The 22941-nt window shown below is 38.0% G+C and overlaps 1 protein-coding gene across 1 annotated transcript in view; it reads right to left on the bottom strand.

Annotated features, from left to right (window-relative positions):
* LOC124158268 (Golgi reassembly-stacking protein 1-like) overlaps positions 1-22941 on the bottom strand; it is an 87397-nt gene that overhangs the window by 56425 nt on the left and 8031 nt on the right. The window contains exons 3-4 of the mRNA XM_046533463.1: positions 9598-9678; positions 2233-2323 (exon numbers count right to left, since the gene is read on the bottom strand). Coding sequence (XP_046389419.1) covers positions 2233-2323; positions 9598-9678 — 172 coding nt within the window. The remainder of the gene's footprint in view (positions 1-2232; positions 2324-9597; positions 9679-22941) is intronic.

The following is a 22941-nucleotide window of genomic DNA, read 5'->3' as shown; positions in this document are numbered from 1 at the left end:
TCAGAAAATGCAACTCTCTGCAATGCCGTGTGGACTGCAATGAACAGCAGCCAGTGGAAAATCGTTTCACGTCAAAGTGCTCTTATGATTGAATCACGTACATATACAGTAAATCTTCGACATATGAGCAAGATATGTTCCGAGAAATTGTTCGTAAGTTGATAAACCCATGCAAGGCATCGAAAAGTGTGGTTATCCTGCAGAATGCACTGCATTGCAACGTTGCGTTAGCTCATGTCCGCTCAGTTTATCCATGGTGTCGCTGTAGCGGCATATTGAGCAGTTTATTGCTGAGGTTATAGGAACTGTGACAGTGAAGCATGCAAGTGAGTTGTCAATTAAAGTAACAATTTAAGCTACATCGCAGAATACAGAACATATTTTGAACTGACTCACTAGTTACAACAAATTAACGGATGATGTCATCAGATGTTGGGGGAGTTTCACTATAGATCCTGATGCTATGAAGTATGTAAGCTGTGCTCCAAGCATATTTCGCGTGGCCAATCAAATTCAACCACTACTTTTCGTATGAAGTTTTTCACGGATTCTTTTATCAATGTTGATGGTGGTTTTCGGGAATTGCTACGTATGTAACATTTTCACACTCAACGTTTCACTCCTCCTACTGGGAGCGTTATCAAGGGAATGGGAGGGAAACCGTTCTCGTCCCGAGCTTATATTATAGGTTTCGTTAACCTGTTGTTGACCCGATTTTGAATTTTAGGCGATAGCCGTCAGTCATTAGATTGGGCCAGGAACCCTCTCCATAAGCGGCTGAGGTTATACATCCATCCTCCCTATTGAAGTTGTTTGGCCTTCTTCGCTATCTCGACGGATTCACGTATAAGACGCTGATGATATTATTCCGTCTTCGCCAATGCCCGTGTAACGTTAAACATTATTCTATGCCCAGGGCTGGAGGCATAATGTTCAGCGACAGCTGATGCATCCCACTGATGTAGTTTTAACGCTCTTTCGTGCTCTTTAAGCCTTTGGGAGATTGAACGCTGCCTCTGTCCCACGTAGCTTCTGCCGCAGCAGCAGGGAACCTCATACACTCCCATAGATTAAAGGGGAGGATGGCTACCCTTCGGTGAAGGTAGGATACTATGAATTTTCTTCACCGTGCAGAAGCCAGTCTTCATGTAGCCTTTTTGAAGGATCCTAGCGATTCTATCGGTGACCCCGGAGATGTATGGAAGTTTAGCGTATGTTAATTCTTCCCCTTGTGTCATCATCTTGAGGGGGGTGTCTTTCTTTCATCGCTCTTTTTATGAAAGAGACACTGCAACCATTTCAGTGCCCACATAAGGTGTTGCATTTCACCACTGATATGCTCCGCATCACACACGGTTTTGGCTCGGTGGGTTAGCGTTTTGAAAAGGCCTGCGTCATTAGCATATGGAGAGGGTTCCTGGCCCAATATAATGACCAACGGCTATCACCTAAAATTCAAAATCGGGTCAACAATAGGTAACAAAACATGTATAAGCTCAGGATGACAACAGTTTCCTTCCCATTCTCTTGATAACGCTCCCAGTGGGAGGAGTGAAACGTTATTTGAGCATGAAAATGTTACCTACGCAGCAATTCCCGAAAATCACCACCAACATTCGACAACTACTGTTTTCGGTGAATGCCTGTTTGGTACTGCAGGCAATATTTCTACCAAAACAGAATAAATAGGGTAAAAATGTTGAATTTTTAAAGTCAAGACCTGGAGAAAGAACCAGTGGCTACCTGATGTAATGTGACACATTGGTCGATCATGCATTCTTTAACAACGTGTTATTTAAACTTTTTTTTACTAGGAAAATAAAATTATGGAGACAATCTTAAGATTTTTTCTACAGAGCTTTCCTGCTGATTTAATTCTTTAGTGAAATTATTGTCATTGACTTCTTGTTGTTGTTCATCAAAATTTGCCATTAATTCAGATAACAATAGTTCATCCTTGGAGCCGAGTATCGAGAACCAATGGGAGAGAATCGGACCAGTACCGAGAACAAAAAAAATTTAGGAACCGACTCATGTCCTTGGTTATTTTAGAGGCTTTTTATGTTTCAGTGGAGTTTCAAGGAAAAAATTCAAAAAATGGATACTAGAACCAGGATAAATTAGAAAATTTTACAAGCTATGCATTCTCACAACATTTATTCTTGAGAAATCACTACTTTTTATTAACTTTTATCTCGACTGGGGCCCCCAATCACCCCACAAAATGTTTACCACTCTTGTGAAGAACCGAGTCAGCTCCGATAATGTAATCCTCGAAAGCTCGAAGTCCGGCCTCCTCGGCTGGCGACGATGGGTTCACCTCCTGGTGGCAGTCAAAGGAAACACAAACGGTATCATCTAGACTCAACAATTAGAAACAACACTGTATTTTTCATTGTCTTGCAATTTGGAGTAGGCACCCTCCCAGATTGACTTCATCTCATTCAAGTGCAAATGACGATACCTTTTCCAACAAATACCCTATCCTCAAAGGTACTTTTTATTCAAGATCGACCGACTAATACCCTTTTAGACTTGCGAAGATTTTTAAAGACTTTAAAGTACATTATATTAAAAAATAGTAATAAAAAAGCAAGAAGTATCATTCAACTTTAAATTGAGTCCATAATTTAGTTTAAAGTTGAATAAAGGAATTAGATTTCATATTTCATTCAGGAATGGTAACAGTAAATAATTATAAATGGCTCTCTTAAAGGCTGATAATGTATTTTCAGCACGAACATTCACTGGTAATTAATTCTACTTACAGGAGAATGAGACTTGCAAATTCATAAAGAAGTCTGCTCAGCCAAATCTCATGAATACATGAGAGAGTATTAAAGTGTTCGTGCACTAAATACATCGCATACATACTTCAGGATTACGAATTAAACCAAGTCTTATTTTCTTAAAATAATCATTATCGTTTTTAACGTTAGGAGATACAATCGAAGGAAAATACAAAGATAGTGCTAAATTTGAGCAATTGTGATCATAAAAGCTCACTGGTGTACAACTTATGTCTGCTAAGACTTTTAACACTTTGAGCGCTAACCGCTTAATATTATGCGGCGCGAGGTGTTGCAGAATTTGCGGGAGGCGTAATATTACGACGGGCATTTTGTTTACATTGTGGCGGCTCCCGCCTCAAAGTTACGCAGCTGGTATTACTCGGATTCATGCATTTGCTCTTACAGGTGAAGTTAATGCCACAAAGTTATATATTTCGTCATATTTTTTCTCCTTCAAGACAAAATTTGTCTGAAGGTTTGGAAATCCCTACCTCGTTCGTCATTCGTGTGTTCTTTCGCCAGTGATCATGGAGCGAAATCTCGCCGACGAAGACATTGCCAATGCGTTGAATTGTTTCGACAGCGATGATAGTGAAAGTGATTTTGATGACTCAGATTGCGATGATGATTACATGCCCAGCAAAGATAGTTCAACAGGTAATTTCCATTTCTTGCGTACAGTAACGCAACCCGCGTGACCTTTTTTTGACTTCTTTTATATATCTTTTGCGCAACATTTATTCGTACAATTACTGTTTTTCATTGTTCATATGATATTTATTTCAGAGTCTGAAGGTTTGAATGAACCAGAAATGGTGCAACAGCTAAGTAAGCGAGGAGAAGCTCAAAAAACAATGTGCAATCGTAGGGGTGCACCTAGAGGAAGACGGTCAACTAACAGAGGAGCGGGCCCGGGAGATATTTGGAGTGATATTGACGCACTTCCCAAGGTTTTTATTTAGGATATGGAACTTAGCTACTTTTCGAGCCTCTATTCTAACGATAATCTTTCCATCTTTGAAGTATGTAATCTTCACTGGTGACTATGGTGTGAAATCAAATATGTACTGGGCTAAATAGTTCAAGTGAGATGATGATTTTTTGAACATTTTTCGACATTGATTTGATAAATTGTATCAAGGAACATACGAACTTATATGCAAGGCAAAGAATTGCAAAACTGAGGAGATGGAACTTACTATCCGCAAAAAGCAGATTGCAATCCTGGAAAACAGTGACTCAAGGTGACGTAAAAAAGTTTCTTGCCGTTATAATGCACATCAGCTTTAGCAAACGTCCTCGTATCCATGATCATTGGAGTACTGATCCCGTCTTGGCGTGTGGCTTCTGTCCTGGTGTTTTTTCTAGAGATAGATTACTTGCAATCTTAGGAAATTTCCATCTTGCGGACAACCAATTATTCATTGAAAAACGCGTAGACCGTCACGACCCCCTATTCAAAGTGCGTCCATTGCTCGAGGATTTTCAAAATAAATTTCAAAAATCCTACCAACCTGCGGAGGATATAACTGTAGATGAAGGAATTTGTCCCTTTCGTGGTAGGTTTTGCTACAAAGTGTACATGCTCCCAGAAGCAAGCAGTGGTTTTGTTTGGAATGTGGATGTGTTTCATGGCCAGGAAAACTCTGGATTGGCTATAGTCAAGAGACTTTTGGCAACGCTTGCTAAAAAGGGTCACACATTATATACAGACCGATTTTACACAAGCCCTGGCCCGTGAATTGGAAAGCCTTCAAACGGGATTAGTAGGTACTATCATGAAAAATAGGGTGGGGATTCCATTGGCGATAAAAAATGCTCGCCTATCTCATGGATAGCATGTTTTCGCGCGACATGAAAATATATTAGTCCAGCGTTGGAAAGACAAACGTGATGTGTTTCTGCTCTCCACTCGACATACAAGTGACATGATCACTTTCAAAGATCGCAGAGGAAGGGAGAAAACTAAACCTGCGATAGTAATACACTATAACAAGAAAAAATTTGGTGTAGATCTAATTGATCAACTAATGAGTTACGGTGCCCTGGATCATCGATCAGTGAAGTGGTGGCGTAAGCTGGCATTCCACCTAATAGTTATGGCAGTGACAAATGCCACAATCATGTACAATCAGTTTAGCCAAAAATCCGTTGCAGTCACCTATTTTACGCAAAAAATTTGTTCGGAGTTAGTTACATTGGAAGACGAATCGCCCATTGAAAACGCCAGAGCCAAGATAACTAGAATATCTGAAAAGCATTTCATTGAAAAAATTCCCGCACCATCAGGACAAAAGAAGGCTCGAAAGAGGTGTAGGGTGTGCTCCGAGAAAGGGCGAAAAACGACTGGGAAAGCTGCCAGAAAATGTACTATCGTTTTCAAAAGTATGTAGACACCCACGAGCCCCACTTAACTTATGTGGTAGGGTCGATAAAAACTTAGAAGGTTGGCACATAAGTTAGCCTGCATCTCTCACCGGTACGCCAGCAATAGCCAACGAGGACTGACGTGGGGGCGACCGGGCTAGCGAGAAAGGAGTCAAACTACAGGCTGAAATGCCCTAGCGGATAGAATTCGCTGAGGAAACTCACGTCCACGCTCATGTTGGGCCTTCGAAGTGTTTTCTTGCGAGCTCCATGGCGAGGATTTCCTCTCTTCAGATTCATATTTGGACTCACCGTGAACACGGAATGTTTATGTGATTCCGTAGCTGAGTAGGATTACTTCACGTGCATATGATACACTGAAGTTATCGGGAGGTATTCGAATCCGAACCAAATGACTTTTTTATTTTGTGAAAGGTCGATTAATATCAAATTATTTTTAACAATTATAAAATTCTAAGCTTAGATTATTTTTATCTACAGCTTTATTTACAGCTTAATCGGCATGCAAAGTTTGTAAAAAAATAATGAAATAAAGGTTTTAGAAGATAAAAGAGAACCTTATGCTTTTTGAAAGGGTTATTCGAAAGTTATTCTGGAGGATTTTTATATTTCAGTGCGGTTTTTAGGTACAAATATTCTAAATAGATAATAGAACCATCACACCTATCTAAATTTTTAAGCTATGTAATTTTCATTTTTCTTAGTATTTTTATTTACAAAATTGATACTTTTTATTAACTTGAATCTAAATTTTAAGAGCCAGAATAGCGTCAAAATCCATTTGTAGGCGTGCGATTTCCCAAAATCTTCCGGTGGAGGACCCCCTATCATGGGCCCTAGCCGAGGTCACACAATTACCCTTTCGTCCTTTTTTAAGGGAGAAAGATTTCATGTATCAATTTACTTCAACTTAATCCTTGGATATATTTGTATTTCGCACTCCTATTGGAAGAAAAGCATTGTTGCTTTTAATTACATAACTTCCCACACTGGTGAACAAAGATTTTGTCCTGGAGACGTCGCGACGTCTCCAGGACGCGTCGTTGGATGGTCTCAGACGTATTTTTTGGCTGATTTGGAATCTGGGCAGGGATTATTTCCATCACGTCTAGTTTCATTGGGACAGCTGAATGTATGTTTTTTCTTTTACAAAAGTAGTAATTTATTTCATTTATATATCATAATAGCATGAACAGGTAAAAATAATAATTTCCTGTCATAACATGTTGTCCTACGAGAGGATGCCTTCCTGTCCCAACAAAATATATAATTAAACTTGCAGTAACCTATCGTTTTTTTTGATGCAATGCATAATCAGCTTCCACTCCAAATAAGTATGTGACTGTCGGCGCGTAAAGACGTGTGTTTTTCATCTGCAGACGGTTTTAGAAATTTGCTGCTCGCAGGAAATGTCAGCTTATTACATTGTAATCGTTATGAAGTGTCTTAGCTTTCATCATGGGGTCAGTCCGTTCATGTCGGTAGATAAACCATTTTAGGAAGAAACATTGATCACATAAAAATCACAGGCCACACGTTAACTAACAACATAGCAATCGCGATAAATGCTGGGAATGCAAATGCAGCAATGAAAGTGCTCGTATGACGTCGCCTATCGTTAGCATAATTCAGGTCTGGCTAAAGATCGCGAGTGAGGAAATGGAGGGTGGTGGGGAAGTGGAGAGGTGTCTGTTTCTCACCAGGGTTAATGATCACATTGGCTAAAGGTCTTTCAATCACAGCCTTAAGGCCTGTGTGTCGTCATGGCACACAGACCAATATTCGCACTTCGAATATACGTGTGCAGATAAATGCGTGGACAGTGCCTGCGAGTTACAGACCTTGAAATATGATCCATAAATCGATTTTTCTTATTATCCGTCAATCATAGTTCTACAATCAAGTTTGAGAGGTTTTCAAGGCTTCATGACAAATTTCACGGCTTTTTCCAGGTTTTTTCACGGTAGACGAAATTCACGGCTCATTCACGGGTTTAAGGTTCTCACAGTTGGGTGGGAACCCTCACTGAGCAATGCGTGGAAACCATCCCCGAGGAGAATCTGGGGTGAGAGCATAGTTTTATCGAATCGTCAATTTTCGTCGGATCTTCACCAAAATTATTACGTATACATCACTTACTTCACCTTTTAAACAATCCTAGGGGTGAGAAAAAGCACTTTGAGTACAAATAAAAATTTACTAGTTCATTACTTATCTTGGCGTCGGATGGGTAACTTATACGTCTCAGGAGCCATCATAGACGAGAAAAGACGATCGAAAACTAAACTGTGGCCAAGGTGAACAATTTATTTCGTATCAATTCAGGTGACAGGAGGAATTTGATATCACTTCAAGGGACGAATTAATGTTTTTAATACGAAAACCATTCCCCGACCCACTCTGGCATAATCTGACCCGCCCACATAATTTCGCTAATGCCGTCATAAGCCCATCTGTCGGAGTCAGTCGACACACAAATAAGAATAAAAAATGAGGGCATACTCAGTGCTAAAACTTATACTGCATGTAGTTTTTTAAGTACTCAACTCAGAAACAACATTTCATTTACAAGTCTCGTTTCCTTCATAAACATTTATGGCATTAAAATGTTAGTATTGACAAATTTTTCCAGTTTTTTTTTGTGGAAAGATTTTGACCGACTGTATTTTATGATAAATTTTTAAAAAATGGTTTCCAAAAGTTCTTTTCATGATGAACACACTGGTCTTTGGAATTATTCTGATATCTTTTAAATTAGCCTCGAAATTAAACATTATGCAAAACACGTTTTTCATCTAAATTTGCCCAGCTACTCTTTTAAAAATGGCTGCCAAAAAAAAGTATGGCTTGTGAATTTTTTCAAATGTCATTTTGTGATTTTCTACACGTAGGGAACCAATGATAAAAAAATATCCTTCGAGTATGATTTGCCTTCGGCACGGCTTCTACCGTGCACTACCCAACCCACCCCTCCAGTCTTACGACCGTACACTAGGAATAGGCCAGTCATTCGCTCGGATTTTACAAAATATAGAAAGGAAAATTTGCATCCTTTGTAAGACACTTCATGCCCTGTCTATACCCAAACCCAACGGACCATGCCAAAATCTGGCATTGTTTTCGATCGAACAAAAAAATACAAAAAACTGATTCCAATACAAACTAATTTGCTCACCGTAGCAACAGTTTGTTTTCGATCATCTTTTCTTGACTAAGACGGCTGCTGTTGCATATATGTTACCCATTGGACGCCAAGATGAGTAATGAAATAGTAAATTTTTATATGTACTTGAAGTGCTTTCGCCCACCCCTAGGATTGTTTAGAATGTGAAATAAGTTATGTATTAATAATTTTGGTGAAGATCCGATGAAAATTGGTGATTCGATATAACTATACCGTTGCCGAATCTGGTTGGCTGACACCAAGCCAATCATGTGACAACCAAGGAACAATAGAAAAAGCTGGCTCACTTGATCCACTCATCATCAGCCTAGATGACGGAATGCAATTTGGGTTACGAAACGTGAGCTGTATGGAGAGAGATAACATTGATAGAATCCTGAGTAGCTTTTATTGGCCTGGATACATTCTATGTCTTATGGTTTACTTCCATTGTATAGTCAGGCTTCCCACTCTAACTACATTATAAAATTCACGGTTTAAATGTCCTCAAATTCACGGTTTGTAGATAAAGCATTTAAGGCAGAAATATTGATCACCTAACAATCATTGGCTGCACGTTAATTAAAAATATAACAAAAGCAACAGATGCCGTGAATACAAACACAACAATAAAAGTGCTATCTCTCATGACGTCACCTATCGTTAGCAAAATTCAGGTCCGGCTAAAAGGGTGTGAGTGGGAAAATGGAGAGAGCAGGGAAGTGAAGAAGAAGTGCCTGATTTTTTGCCAGGGTTAACGTCTTCCAATCGCAGGCTTAAGGTCAATGTGCTGTATTGGCACACGGACCAATTAATAGAAGCTCTTCGAATGTACGGCACTTTTATTCTTCCTTTTTGTCTGTCTATCGTAGTTCTACAATCAAGTTTGAGAGGTTTCTAAGGTTTGATGACGAAATTCACGGCTCTTTCGAGTTCTTTTTCACGGTAGTTGAAATTCATGGCTTTTTCACGGTATTAAGGTCTTCACTGTTGGGAGGGAACCCTGATAGTTGCATTTAGGTTCCCTTATGGATGCTGTACACAGTGAATTTTCAGGCCATCATACACGGTATCATGCTAGCAAAAGTAGCACATATTCTAATTTTCATTGAATGTGCATGCGCGTGACGGTTTATTCGCAAATTTTTCCGTTATACAAGGTGCATGATTTCATTTGCATGATCATTCACCGTGTAAAGCGACATTTAAAGCTTAAGTCTCATTGTAGACAATGGGTTACTTATCTACACATACCAATCTTTTGTTCCCGATGGAAACAATGAAGTCAAAGAATGATTCAAGGCCAGCCTGTTGCCCCAGAGATCCATCCTGGACCTTAAACAAAAGAAAGACACGAGTCAAATCAACTGAGGGAATCCTAAATTTAGTTTCCTTGCAAATGTGAGTGTCAATGAATTTGTTGAAGAAAATGCGATTAAAGTTTTGAACGAATCTCATAAACACAACTGCCAAGATCACTTCATGTAAGACAAAGCACACCAATGCAGCTATTATATTTTACAAAATAAGCATGCCAAATTATAGTAAGAAACCAATATTATGTCAGGAGTTATGTAAAATACAAAAAAACTTTTCATGTATTTCATTTCTGCAATGTTTTATGGAAAAAAGAATTATTTTATTTACTAAGCATTTGTGTCACACTAAAGAGTGAATATAATGGTGGAAAGTGTACAGGATCCACTCTTACTTTCTATGTTCCTAACTTTAAATAAACGACAAAGCACTCTTTACATGGGGGCTTAAGAGAAAAGTACAGCAAGTTACATTCTTCGACATAATTCATTTATTCCAGTGCATGTAACTTCAATCGAGATTATTAAAAACCAAAACAAAATGTTGAATCGATACAGTTTTTTCTTAAAAATTTGAAATTGCTGAAAATCATCAAAGTATACGAGGCTCGTCAATATTGCAGTTATCTGTTTATCAACGTTGTCAGTTGCAAACTTTAAACCCCTCGGCCTTCCGATTAGCCAAATTTTGCACCAATGACCTCGTCTCGTTCTTCAATTTTTTTCTTTGAATGCAACAAAACGCCGTAGGGTATATTACCAATAATAAAAATTAATTGTACATTATACAGAAAATGTTTTATGCTTATGCCTACTTTTGAACGATACAATCGGGCTGGCTGCAACTTTTTACTCCACTATCAGTAATTCTACGGCATTGAAGACCGGTTCACTACAAGCATTAAATTTCACGTCACCTATTCACAAATTGACAAAACGTACCTTAACGTAGAGTAGCCAATTAATAAAGCAATACACGACAAAAATATCTTACGACTACAATGTAAACATTAATATAAATAGAACACCCAAAATAAAATTATAAATAGCAGTATGCACCTCAATTGCACCCTACCTGAGACAACATAAAAAGCTATGCTTGCTTTCATTGCAAATAAAAACAATTTGTTGCCATTACCGTTGAAAATTAAATAGGTTAACACACCGATTGAGCTGAAGGCAGAAACGTCATCAATCACTAAACTGGTCTAAATATGCTCACTTGGCAGCTAAAATAATCAAATTGGCATATCATATAATGAGCTTGTTGGCATCCTATGATGTGGAGTTTTTTGTTAAGGTCATTCATAACTGTTTATAAAGATAGAGGAAGCAAATAATGCATAGCCTAAAATTTAACACAGCTAAAAAGGTTAGTTACACAAGTAAGTAAGGCTAAAGTCGCTATCGCACGAATATTGACGGAAAATCGAGTACAAAAATATAAGTTCTATTTCAGTGAGACTATTATGTCACTACATAATATGCTAATACACAATTTTGATAATGATAAAGCGGATACTTAAATCAAAATACTGTTGAAAACCACAATTACTCAAAACCGGCCGTAATATTCCGCGTCCAGGAGTAAAAATTGCCTCCTAATTAACACATATCAGAAGAAATTGAAGAAACGCCGCTACTAAGCAACTTACTCTTAGTACATGCTATCCTTCGGTTCCTCCTCCAGGAATGTCAACGCTATGAGAAGCACCCATCACAGTTGATGATAAAAATTCCTTTTGCCAATTTAACTCAGCAATTAATCATTATTTCACGACTTGTACAAAAAAATTCACCAAGGAACAGTAACCTCGATCACACGTGCCACGCACTGAATGTCGGGAGGTCGCGTGAATCATGCCCTTAGCAGACGTAGCAGCCCACACGAGAGGTCATTTGCGCAAAGACACCAACATGAAATATATTAATTTTTACAAGAAAGTATAAAAACAAGCATAATACTATATTATATTAAATTAAAAAGTGTTTAATATATATGAAATCTAAATTTATTAACGATAACAGTTTAAACTACAGATTTAATCAAATTTTATCTTTTGTGAAAAACTTAAAGAGGTGGACATTTTTATCAATGTCTATATATTTGCCTACCCTATTACATATTAAGGGCAACATCTAACGAGGCAAAATACATTTGTGCAGCTGCGATTTCATGGGTCATTTCGGAGAGGTCAATGCATTGACCTCTCCATGGAGAGGTCAATGCATTGACCTCTCCATGGAAGACTGATTCTATAGTCATACGAATTTTAAGTTTAGAACTTGAGAGAAACGATGAAAGATGAAGGTTTATTATTCCATACATTCTAAAAACCCCGTAGGCAGAAAATATATTTCCCCCTTACAAAAATGCTATTTATTTTGATGATGCTAAATTTGAGAACTTGAGCATTTTTCATTCAAAACTTTCCATCAGATACTTTAGGTGCCATATTTAATATTATAACTAGTCGAATTGATACCTTCAAAATGAAATTTTAACGTGAAACGGCTTTTATCCTTCCGAAACGAAGTATAAGGAACTTGCATTTATTTCAGATATAATCAATAGCCCCAAATTATTAATAAATATATGTTTTCATACCTCGGTGAACGTTTTTTTTATTATTTTATGACGTGGTTTGCGATATTTAATGCATCAAAGATCACGAGAATTTTCAAATGCAAGTGAGAAGCGAAAACGCCCGATGATTGGCTGGTAGAAAAGTGACGTCATAGTTCAGTACGAGGCACGGCGGCACGGCCATAGTATAGGGGTGCTTTCCAATCACGTATCTGCGCTGATCTGTTTGAAACTGTTTAGCTCAGAGCATGTTCCAATCGCACCTGTGACGTCATCTGCGCTAAACAGATGGAAACACATCCTGCACCGTTGTTCGTCTGCGCTAGCATGTCAGTTGCATACTCGAATAAATGCGATGGCGTGGTTATGATTCATTTATTGAAGTGCAGACGTATCGGAGTGGTTCATTGTGACTTCAGGGCTATTATTTGATCTATTTCTCCTCCATTGAAAGCGATAGATTGCGTAAAGATGAAGGCAAATGGTTATTCTTAGGCTGATCCTAGCAAGCTTCCTGTTACTGATTCCATCATGATAACAGGGTAGGGGAAGGGTGGGCAAAGTGGCCACTGCGGGCATCATAGAGCATCTGGAGCACGGCAGCGACACTCCACGTTAAAAACCGGGACTTTCCTATTCTCCCCACCCTACCTCCAGAATATCGTGAGGAGCTGTGATTGGTCGAGAATACAGCCGGCAAGGAGGGCTTTTTGAATTGATTTACCTGCAGGTCCCAGTACCGTCCACCAATATTAACCACTTTTACCAAATAAATTCAGGTAGAGGAGAATAAATGTAATAAAACACTTAAATGCTGTAATATTTTAATGAAAATTTCATTTATTTAAACAATAAATTCTGAAATTACCACAAGTATAACAACACTTTACAAAATTGCATTCAAAAGCAGATAATGAACTTAGAACATTAATTAAAACAACAAATTTTGAACCATATCAACACCAAATACACCATAATTAACGACGATAATGTCGTTTAAAAATGAACATTAAGAGTACATTGTACGGTACCATTCATGAAAGAAATATTTAAAGAAACTTAGGATATGATTACACACTACCTGACATTTCACTATCAGAGAACTCCTATTAGAAATATTATTCCATGTACATCAGAGGTGTCATGGTGCCAAATGCACCATAACGCCGTTCCGGCACTGGTTAACAACCCTTTTTCAATTTTAAGTTTCAGTTTTCAAGCTTAACCCTTCATCAATTTTGTTGCTTCAAAATTTCGAATGCATACATTCATAATCAAAACAACATTTATACTAAAATGTCAAGAATAACAATGGATAAAAACACATAGAGTAATATCTCTAACAAAAAGTTAAGGTAAGTGCGCTCCGGCACTTCTAATTTTACCATGACCACACTGATGTACATCATTAATTTGTAGTAGCTCTCCTACACAATATTAGCATAAAGCAATAATTTGTCGTTGTACATGTTTAAATATGGATACAATAATAACATAGGAGTTTCATTTTATATACTTTGACAAAATGTGTATGTTGTAATAGAGATTTCTCAGGTTCAATCACAGGTAAGATGCTCCACGTCTCCTTCCACCATTTTTATGAGCAACTCATCGATTGCCCTCAGGGATTCAGGAATCCAATGCCATCCTGATTCTCAAGATGCTGATATGGCAACCACAGTAATCTGTATAAAAATCTGGGGCACAATCAGAATGGCATTGGATTCCTGAATCCCTAATGACAATGGACGCATTGCACATAGAAATGCTGAAAGAGGATATGGAGCATACTACCCAGTTTGAAACCCAAGAATTATTAACAGCCATTAAACATACGGAAAAAACTAACAAGATTACTTGTAAGCATTACTTCAAATGTGCATCTATTGACCATCCAAATTAGTTCAACGTGGAAACTATGGAATTCTGTGCTTCTAATACAGCATGCACAGCAAAATATTAATTGAAATTGAGCTTCATTGGAAACCCTCAACAGATGAAAGTGAGCAAAATCTTGGAATGAAACATACACAGTAGCACTTTCACTATAATATTACATGTCAACAGTATGAGACACAAAAAGCAAAATTAAAAGCTGCCACTTTCACAAATATTATAAGGGATTCAAAGAAATCTAAAAACACTTTCACTTTGCAATAAAAGCATTGAACATAAATACCAAATAAGTCATTGAATTGTGTTAATCTGCTACACCATCCACTGCATCTCTTATACTCAGATATACTCTCAGCATATTTCAAGCAATTTCTAATGGGCAACAACTGTTGGAGCCCCCTTCATCACCCAAAGCCATGGTAACTGAATGTGTGACTATCTCCTCCATGCCTGTCACCCATGTACTCAGGGTTCATCCTTTTTCTACCATGTCATTAACAAATGCACTGCATGTGCTCACATGTGTATCAAGTATTGTCAACAGTGCCAGATCTTGCACAGATGCAGATCGAAGGAAACTAAGTTTAAACATCATCAAAGATACAGTGAATGAATGATACAGGAAACTCAAAAACAATTCAATGACACTTATCCTAAATGTTCATTGAGTCAGGACAAATGGACCAATATTCTTGATTACAACATCTCACAGTACTGATCACTCAATTGTTTCCATCTCAATTTTGATGGGCACATGATACACATTACTGGGTGCCACAAGTGCATTCAAAAGTCATTCCAGTGAACCATTGTTCATTAAAACCCTCCAGTTTAGAGTTCATTTAATTTTGGGCACATTTTTACATTGTGAGTGTAGCGTGTTGTTTGCATTAGCTGGAAACTTAAAATTGAAATGCATTTTAAGTGGTGCGTCGACAACTGGGTCATTTGCAACTTAAAATTAAACAAAGATCTTTGTTTAAATTTAAGTTGTCTTAAAAAGGCATAGGAAAGACTCATGGAAGAGAAACTTGGTGAGACAGTGTATCTGTATTGGTACACTTGCATCATAGTTCCATGTGTGTGTAAGCAGGCTTAATTATGAGATATGTAACCTAGATTATATGGGCGGCAAGGACATCGAAAATGCAGATCGTTTTAGAAATTTGGAGTAAAATCCCATGGTCATCATAAAAAACAATACAAATTGATTCCAAATAAAGTGATGTTGTAATCAAGAAGAAAAAGAATAATAAAAGGGAACCCCCCTAAAGCACATAAATTAATTCAAAAGTGAAAACCCGACCCCCATAAAGACGATAATCCCTTCATGTAATTAATATTTCCCACCCCTCTTTTTGCAATAGTATTCAAGAGCCAAGGTATGAATGACTTCCATTGCCTCAGTTGGTTAACAGCGCTTACCGCTAAGGTAGCTGTTGACACTGTTGCACCATGAATGGCAATGAATGACAGTATCTCAGAAGTGTCGGCTGCCTGGGGTTCAACACTGTTACCAGCTGAAAAGAATTAATTTATTTTATTGTATTTTAATTAAGTGGTACAGAAGGACTGCCAATTTAAAGTGCACATGTAACAACTAAGAGTTAACTAGGTAAATTATTAATTACAATTTAAAATAAAACAAAAATGTAAAAACAAACATTTACCCATCTATATAGTCATTCATGCATTAAATATTTTGATGCCAAATGAGTCAAATTTTTAATTGTCAACGAAAACAGATCAATATCACCTGGGAGAGAATTTATTAGAAAAGAAAGTATCGAATCGAGAGCACTTAAAGAGCAGAATTATCAGCAATTCACCAAGTGTATTTATTTGCACACATCATGTCACTCAAGTTTATTCAGGAATGACATGCCCCTACAAAATTAAAGACGGCCCAGCTGTCATGCATTGCTGTAGGTGGAAAAAACCCCAGCACTGAGAACGGTGTCTCAAACCGGAATTTTCCCACTTCCACAAGTGCAACGACCCTGTATTCCAGTAATCGGCTAAAGGCGTTCTCGATGTCCTCTTTGTCTATCTTTTGCACCCTTCTTCATATGGTTGGGCCCCGGCGCCCCATTGAGGGATTAGCGAGGGTGAGGCGTGGAGGAAGGGTTGCTGGGGCAAAACCCTTTGAAGGGCGCAAAAAGGCATGTCATAAATGAGAAAGGGTAGATGGAAGGACATCCTCAGTAAGAAGCGGTAGAGTGTTTTGGCAAGGCAGTGTGAGGGCTGCGAAGAAAATTTAATGGAGGGGAAAACAGCTAGAAATGACATTATGAATAAAAGAATTTCGGAGCCAGAGAATACAGTTTTCAGAAACTAACATCGGCATTAAGATGGAGGACATCACTCTCAATATGTCTCCTTGCCAGTAGAATTATGCATAGATATCAGTTACAGTATCTCTGAATGATCATCCCACTGTTATATAAAACAACTTGAGAAAGCAACAATTCCAATGAATGTCTTGGCATGGAAAACGAACTATAGACCTAAATTAGTCAAAAATCGTCACCGTTCTGAATGGAAGAGACTTGCAGTCATACTGTACTGGGATAATGTATCACGGAAAAACGATGTCAATGTAAACATGTAAATTCACTGCAACGAATACAAAATACGATGCTATTTGGACTGATGTCACATGTGCTTTATCTCAACATTTGATACGCATTTTTGTTCACTTGGCGCTAATTTCTTACGACTTACTACCTTGCCGAAATTATATGTTAGATGTAGGTGACATATGACGTCTTATTACGTGACACAGAAAACTTCTTTCGTAAATCGAAACAGGTGATGTGTTTAACATGACCCAGCACATGCTATACCAATTATAATTCCGATCATTTTGAGGTATGAACGTATCTATAAGACACGTTGAAACTTCGCGTTTAAACCCTTAGATTTGAAAAAACTCCCACAACTGCCACTTATGTGAATATTACATGAAATATGGAATAAATAACAAGGTCCTTACCGAAAACGGAGTTTCTTGTTTTCTCCCAAATCAGGGACACAGCATCGGGTCCAAACCATTCTCCCTGTAAGTTGAAATAGAATTTACTACGGACATCACAAGAATTCAAGCCGATTATATCTTTCATTCAGTGGGCTATCCGTAGATTAACCTTTCACTTACCTCGTATCCAATAAACACCAAACGCCAAAACCTGATTAGCCAAGTTAAAATAATTATCTTGCGCTGTCAACCGGCACAAATCACCACGTGTCAAAACTGCAACGGTCTGTTTATATTTGAATTGTTTCAAAGAGTGACAAGTTCGCGCACGATTTGGCGGTGGGGGAAGGTGGCGGGTGGTGGGGGGTATCGCCGCGCGCATCCTTCTCGTGAGTCTACGCCCAAGGTCGTTGTGGTCAGCTCTCATTGGCTCATGAGACGGTCCTCACCCCACCATCTCTGTGCGGGGACCGTGATCTGGAGAGGGCGTTAGCTACCCCTCCTACGGTAGGAAAGTGAAGCCAGGGGGGCGTGGCACTTTAGCCGGTCCGCCATATTCCTTTACCGCGGGTGGAGCAGAAATACATGGTTCCTTATGGGGAATTCGTCAAAGGAAACTCCATATTTTACCTATTGACAGCCGGAAAAAGCCGTTCCCACCGATGAGGGAAGGTTATCTGTTGAATGTAAAACCGGAAAAAATGCATCTTTTGGATGAAATAAACGATTCAACCACGGTGTAGCAAATTAAAAATATGACGCACGACAAGTCATTTGCGACATTAGCAACTAATTTTCAGCTGTAAGGTGAAAAATAACTGATGAATTCATGTGAAACCACTAAGTTATAACTTGAGATGATCACAGTAGAACTTTTTAAACCAAATTCAGTTATGAAAGTAAATAAAAAAGGATAAATGGACGAGAGAGGAATGGGAGGACACTGAATGCTACGATAATAATCACGTTTAATTGCTATTGCGTGCACTACAAGATTTTATTTGGCTAATAATCCGTCAAAAATATACATAAATCGTGATTCAAGGAAAATAATATGGTTTAGCAAGACTTAAAACAATCGGGAATCATGCCTACCATTACTTATGAATTCTCTACAAAAAGTATTGATGAGAAAATTTTAAACACAGCGAAGTCAAGCTTCGATTCTTATCGCCGGACATTTTTTTTCGGATATGTAACTTCAATATCTAAGTGTTACACAGTGTAAATCATTTCTGAAACTACTGTTAATAACCTCATGGCCATTTAATCAAAAGGGCTTCCTCATCAAAGGAAAATTTTGAGCATTAGGAAAGTAAAATATCATCTATGAGACAAGCTCGAAAGAGATTTCGCTTACAATTCCGAGTAAACTGCCATGAAAACAATACTGTCTTAAGAAATTGAGAATGGGTCTAATGAATTTCAAGTGCTGACAATTCAGATATTATTTTCCTTCCCCAAATCAGGCGAACATGCACAGTGGGTAACAGCTGTGTTTAATGGAATCGTTGAAGGAGGTATTAAAAAAGAAAATAATTCCCATTTTCCAACTTATATAATGTACACACCCATCAAATGTTACATTTTCAGATTCCCAGAATGATTAAACAATGCTATTGAAACTGATTATTTATACAATTAATGCAAAGTAACCAAATTAACAATAAATCTCAGGCAGACATCCCAGATAACACAAAACATGTAATACACCTGTAATACAGCTGTATTACATGCATTATACATGGTGTATAGCAGATGTATACACCTGTAATACAGCTGTATTACACGTGTAAAAGTAGCTCAAAAGTCCTGCCATACAGCTGTAATACACATGTATTACAGCTGTATTTTTCTGGAAAATACAGCTGTAATACTCGTGTATTACAGCTGTATATGTACATGTACAGCAAATATACATGTGTATTACAGCTGTATATGTACATATACACGTGTATTACAGCTGTATATGTACATATACACGTGTATTACAGCTGTACATGTACATATACACATGTATGTAGCTGTATATCCTATGTATGGATACATCTAAATTATGTTTCTTGCTCAATAGTATTCATTAGCTGACCTCATTATCTTAAACATGCTGATTCCTCTAATATTAGCTGCTCTGGGAATTAATAGAAGAATTTTCTCTGACATAAATGCAGTCAATGGAAAAATTAGGTACTTATCTGCCTAAACCTTACTTATGCTCTGTATTTCTAATTTCACTTGATCACACATCATCTTACCATAGCTACTCAGGGAAAAATTTTTGCTTTGCAACTGCTTTGGAACCCTTTTGAAACTGCTTTGGAACACCAAAATCTGCATTGGAACTGCTGTGAAACTCATTTCCACTCATTTGTACCAAAAATTAGAAATATGAAGACGTTTGTAACTCATTTGTGATCCCCTTTGGAACTCCTTTGTACAGAGTGTGTTCGTTTGGAACTGCTTTCTACTCATTTGGAACTACTTTTGAACGATTCGGCAGGATTTCCAGACGTCATCATTCGTATTGTAACTGCTGTGTACGGAGAAAATTCATTTGGAACTCCCTTTGAACGAGATGACAGGATTTCCGGGCGTCATCATTCGTATTGTAACTGTTGTGTACTGACAAGATTCATGTATAACGGCTTTCCATACGTTTGTAATTCGTTGTGAACAAATCCATGCGATTTATATACGTCATCATTTGTTTTGGAACTGTCTTCTACGCGCCAACATACCATGGCCAGGTTCAGTCTGATACGTTTGGTCGAGAAAACGAAAATTCTTTAATATATGCAATAAAAATGCATAAGTGGTATAAGAAATAATCGCAACCCAGATGGCACAGAATCCTCCGTATCTAATTCGTATGCAGATACTATCCATTGACTACCGCTTCGTCGCTTTTCGTCAATGGATACTATCTGCATACGAATTAGATACGGAGGATTCTGTGCCATCTGGGAAGTCAATTAATAGAAACGGAACTCCCAAATAATCACTCGAATTAGTTTAAAAATTATTCTATTTTCCTTGTGGCTTAAATCGTATTTTTGGGTCCGATTTGAAATGCGACAAGATTATCTTCACTACGTACCGAGAATTTTGGCTGCGTATAATAAAGGTATTCAATAACAAATTCATAGCGCTCGCGTTTGTTTGCGTTTCCAAGTAGGTATATTATTATCGTCAAAATTCAATGTCTATACTTTCAAAGTATACTTCGCAATTATAAATATTGCGAATTTTACGGCATTTTTGCGACCTTTTCTTTAATTGCTTTCGTTCTTTGATATTACCGGAAAAGTAGTATATTGCATAGATTAATATACATAAAACCATAGAGTAAGTATATAATATACTTACTCTATGATGAAACATACCGATGTATTGTCTTCGCGATCCCTAGGAAATGGTTTATGTCCATATTTGGATCCGTATTTTAGGGCTGAATTTTTTCGCCATGAATCCCTCCTTCGAAAATATATTTCAATGTCGAGGTTGACAAGTTCGATTACCCGGAAAGGCCTTTTTTCGCATTTCCCATTGCATTTTCAGATATTTAACATGACGGTTTTCAAGAAAAAATATCCAGAAACGAAGGCATTTCACTCAAAAATGGACACTGAATGATCCACATCAACCACGTAAGATCGGAATTAAGCTCTCGATAAGGACTTTCTTGACCACCGAAGTGACTTACCCCTCACTCCGCTATGTGAAAACATGAATCTTGTGTTAAGCTTGTCGAGCTTGAAGGTCTTTCGTTAATGACTAATGCTTTGCAAAGCAATGGAGCGATTGCGAAATGGCGGCACTGCCGCACTTCAATTCGTAATATTCATCTTGCCTAAATATCCGAAGCAGACTAAAATAAACTTCTAGAAAATTGAGTACGCCATCTTGAACTGCTACAAAGCAGGTGGCATGGTGTACAAATGAGTTCCAAATGGGTGTCCAACTGGTACAAATCCGTTTCAAAACGGATGAACGAGTGGTACAAACGAGTTCCATATTTAAATCCAAATGAGTCCCATAGCAGTTTCCAATGGAAATCCAAGGCAGTTCAAAATATGTTACAAATGAGTTGATGACATGGTAGGATGCTATGACGTCATGAACTGCTGTGTACCGTGTTTCAATTCCACAGTAGTTCAAAAGCACATACAAATCAGTGGTACACAGCAGATAGATGACAGTTCCAAATGACTTACACAGCAGAAATTTTTCCCTGAGTACTCTAAGCAGCTCTATGGCGGGCATAGTGGCCACGGCCGATTTCTCTGCCACCTAGTGCTGTAACGCAATGCCCAACGCCGCAACTACTGCGCGAGACCTCCATTAGTGTACCGTAGCGCTGTGAAGGTGGTCAGTTTGCGAGTTCGGATTTTATCATCAAATTTATTATCTTTCAAGTTGTTGATGTAAGGTAAGTGGTCTGCTTTACTTGTTATAACTGTAACTACGACCCTAGTACGTAATGCTGACAATAACCTTTGAAAAGAGTGTGATTTAGGCTATCAATTCATGTGTAGGAGTAAGAGCTGGGTGTTACAGGTGTTCGTGCAAAGTCGCATTTTTTGTAATGGCGTCAGAAAGGGCAAAATGGCCACTACCGTGACCACTTTACCCTCCACCGTGGCCACTTTGCCCGACACCAAGTATTTAGTTTTTAATATAAAATATATTTGTTTTACATGTTCTCAAACCCAGTTTAGGTGCCCTACAGCAAGTATTTAGTTTTATATTTAAAATATATTTATTGCTAATGTACCCAAATCCAATTTAGGTGACCTAGAACGGCATTCACTTGTATGCAACTACAATGTAGGGGAAGGGTGGGCATAGTGGCCACCCTAAGGAAAACTATTTTTTTAAAGTAGTTATAATTGTTCAATAGAAATGAAAATTATATATAAGATAGCATATATAGTTATAATCATTTAAAAAAATAATACTTACCTGTATCTTAGTTACTTTTTATAAAAATAATTTTTTTGTCACACCCAACCAAATGGCCACTTTGCCCGATGGGGTAGGGCAAAATGGCCACAGGGTCGCCACTTTGCCCGATGTCAAAAATAATACAACAAATGCATTTTAAATAGCAAAGTGTATTTCCTATTGTTACAAATTTAGTTATTATTACATTGTCTTACAACGTGTAAAGTAGAAAATAAGAAAATTAACAATGACTTTACAACTTTTTACGAATTTTTTGTCTTATGTTTGCAGTCTACTTACACAGGTCACAAATGAATTCATTGTCCTCCTCTTCACACCCGGCACACGCTTCATGTGCCCATTTGTGGCAACCCGAACACCTTATCCACCCTTCATTTTGTTTCGATTTTGAGTACAAGTCCTGGCAGTACAAACAATCCACGTCACTTTCATCACTATCTGATTCGTTCAAAAACAAAGCACGATTTGCCACTTTTGGTTTCCTTTTCTCTTTGACAGGCTTCTTTTTTTTGTTTGCCAACTTCTTTTTTTCTTCTTTTTTCTCTAGTTTAATGTTCTTCAGTCTTTCTTTGTATTCCTTTTCTGCTTTCGCTGCTTCAAGTTCAGTCTTGTAAGGGCTTGAGGTTAAAACTGCAGCCGAACCCTTTTTCCTCTTATTTTGTCGTCTGATGATGTTTGTTTTTGGAATCGGGATAATCTCTCGAGGGCTTACAGCAAATGATGTACTGGGTATGGCGGTTGGACTTACAGCAGATGAGGTACTAGGCATGGAGCTTAATGCAGATGAGGCATTGCGTTTTAATGGGTATCCATTAGTTGAGGTATTTGGGCTTGAAGAGACAAGAACAAATAATGTT

The sequence above is a fragment of the Ischnura elegans genome, chromosome 4, assembly GCF_921293095.1.
Source record: "Ischnura elegans chromosome 4, ioIscEleg1.1, whole genome shotgun sequence".
Classification (NCBI taxonomy): Eukaryota; Metazoa; Arthropoda; class Insecta; order Odonata; family Coenagrionidae; genus Ischnura; species Ischnura elegans.
Note: the sequence above shows the minus strand (reverse complement) of the source record. Positions and strands in the feature narration are given on the sequence as shown.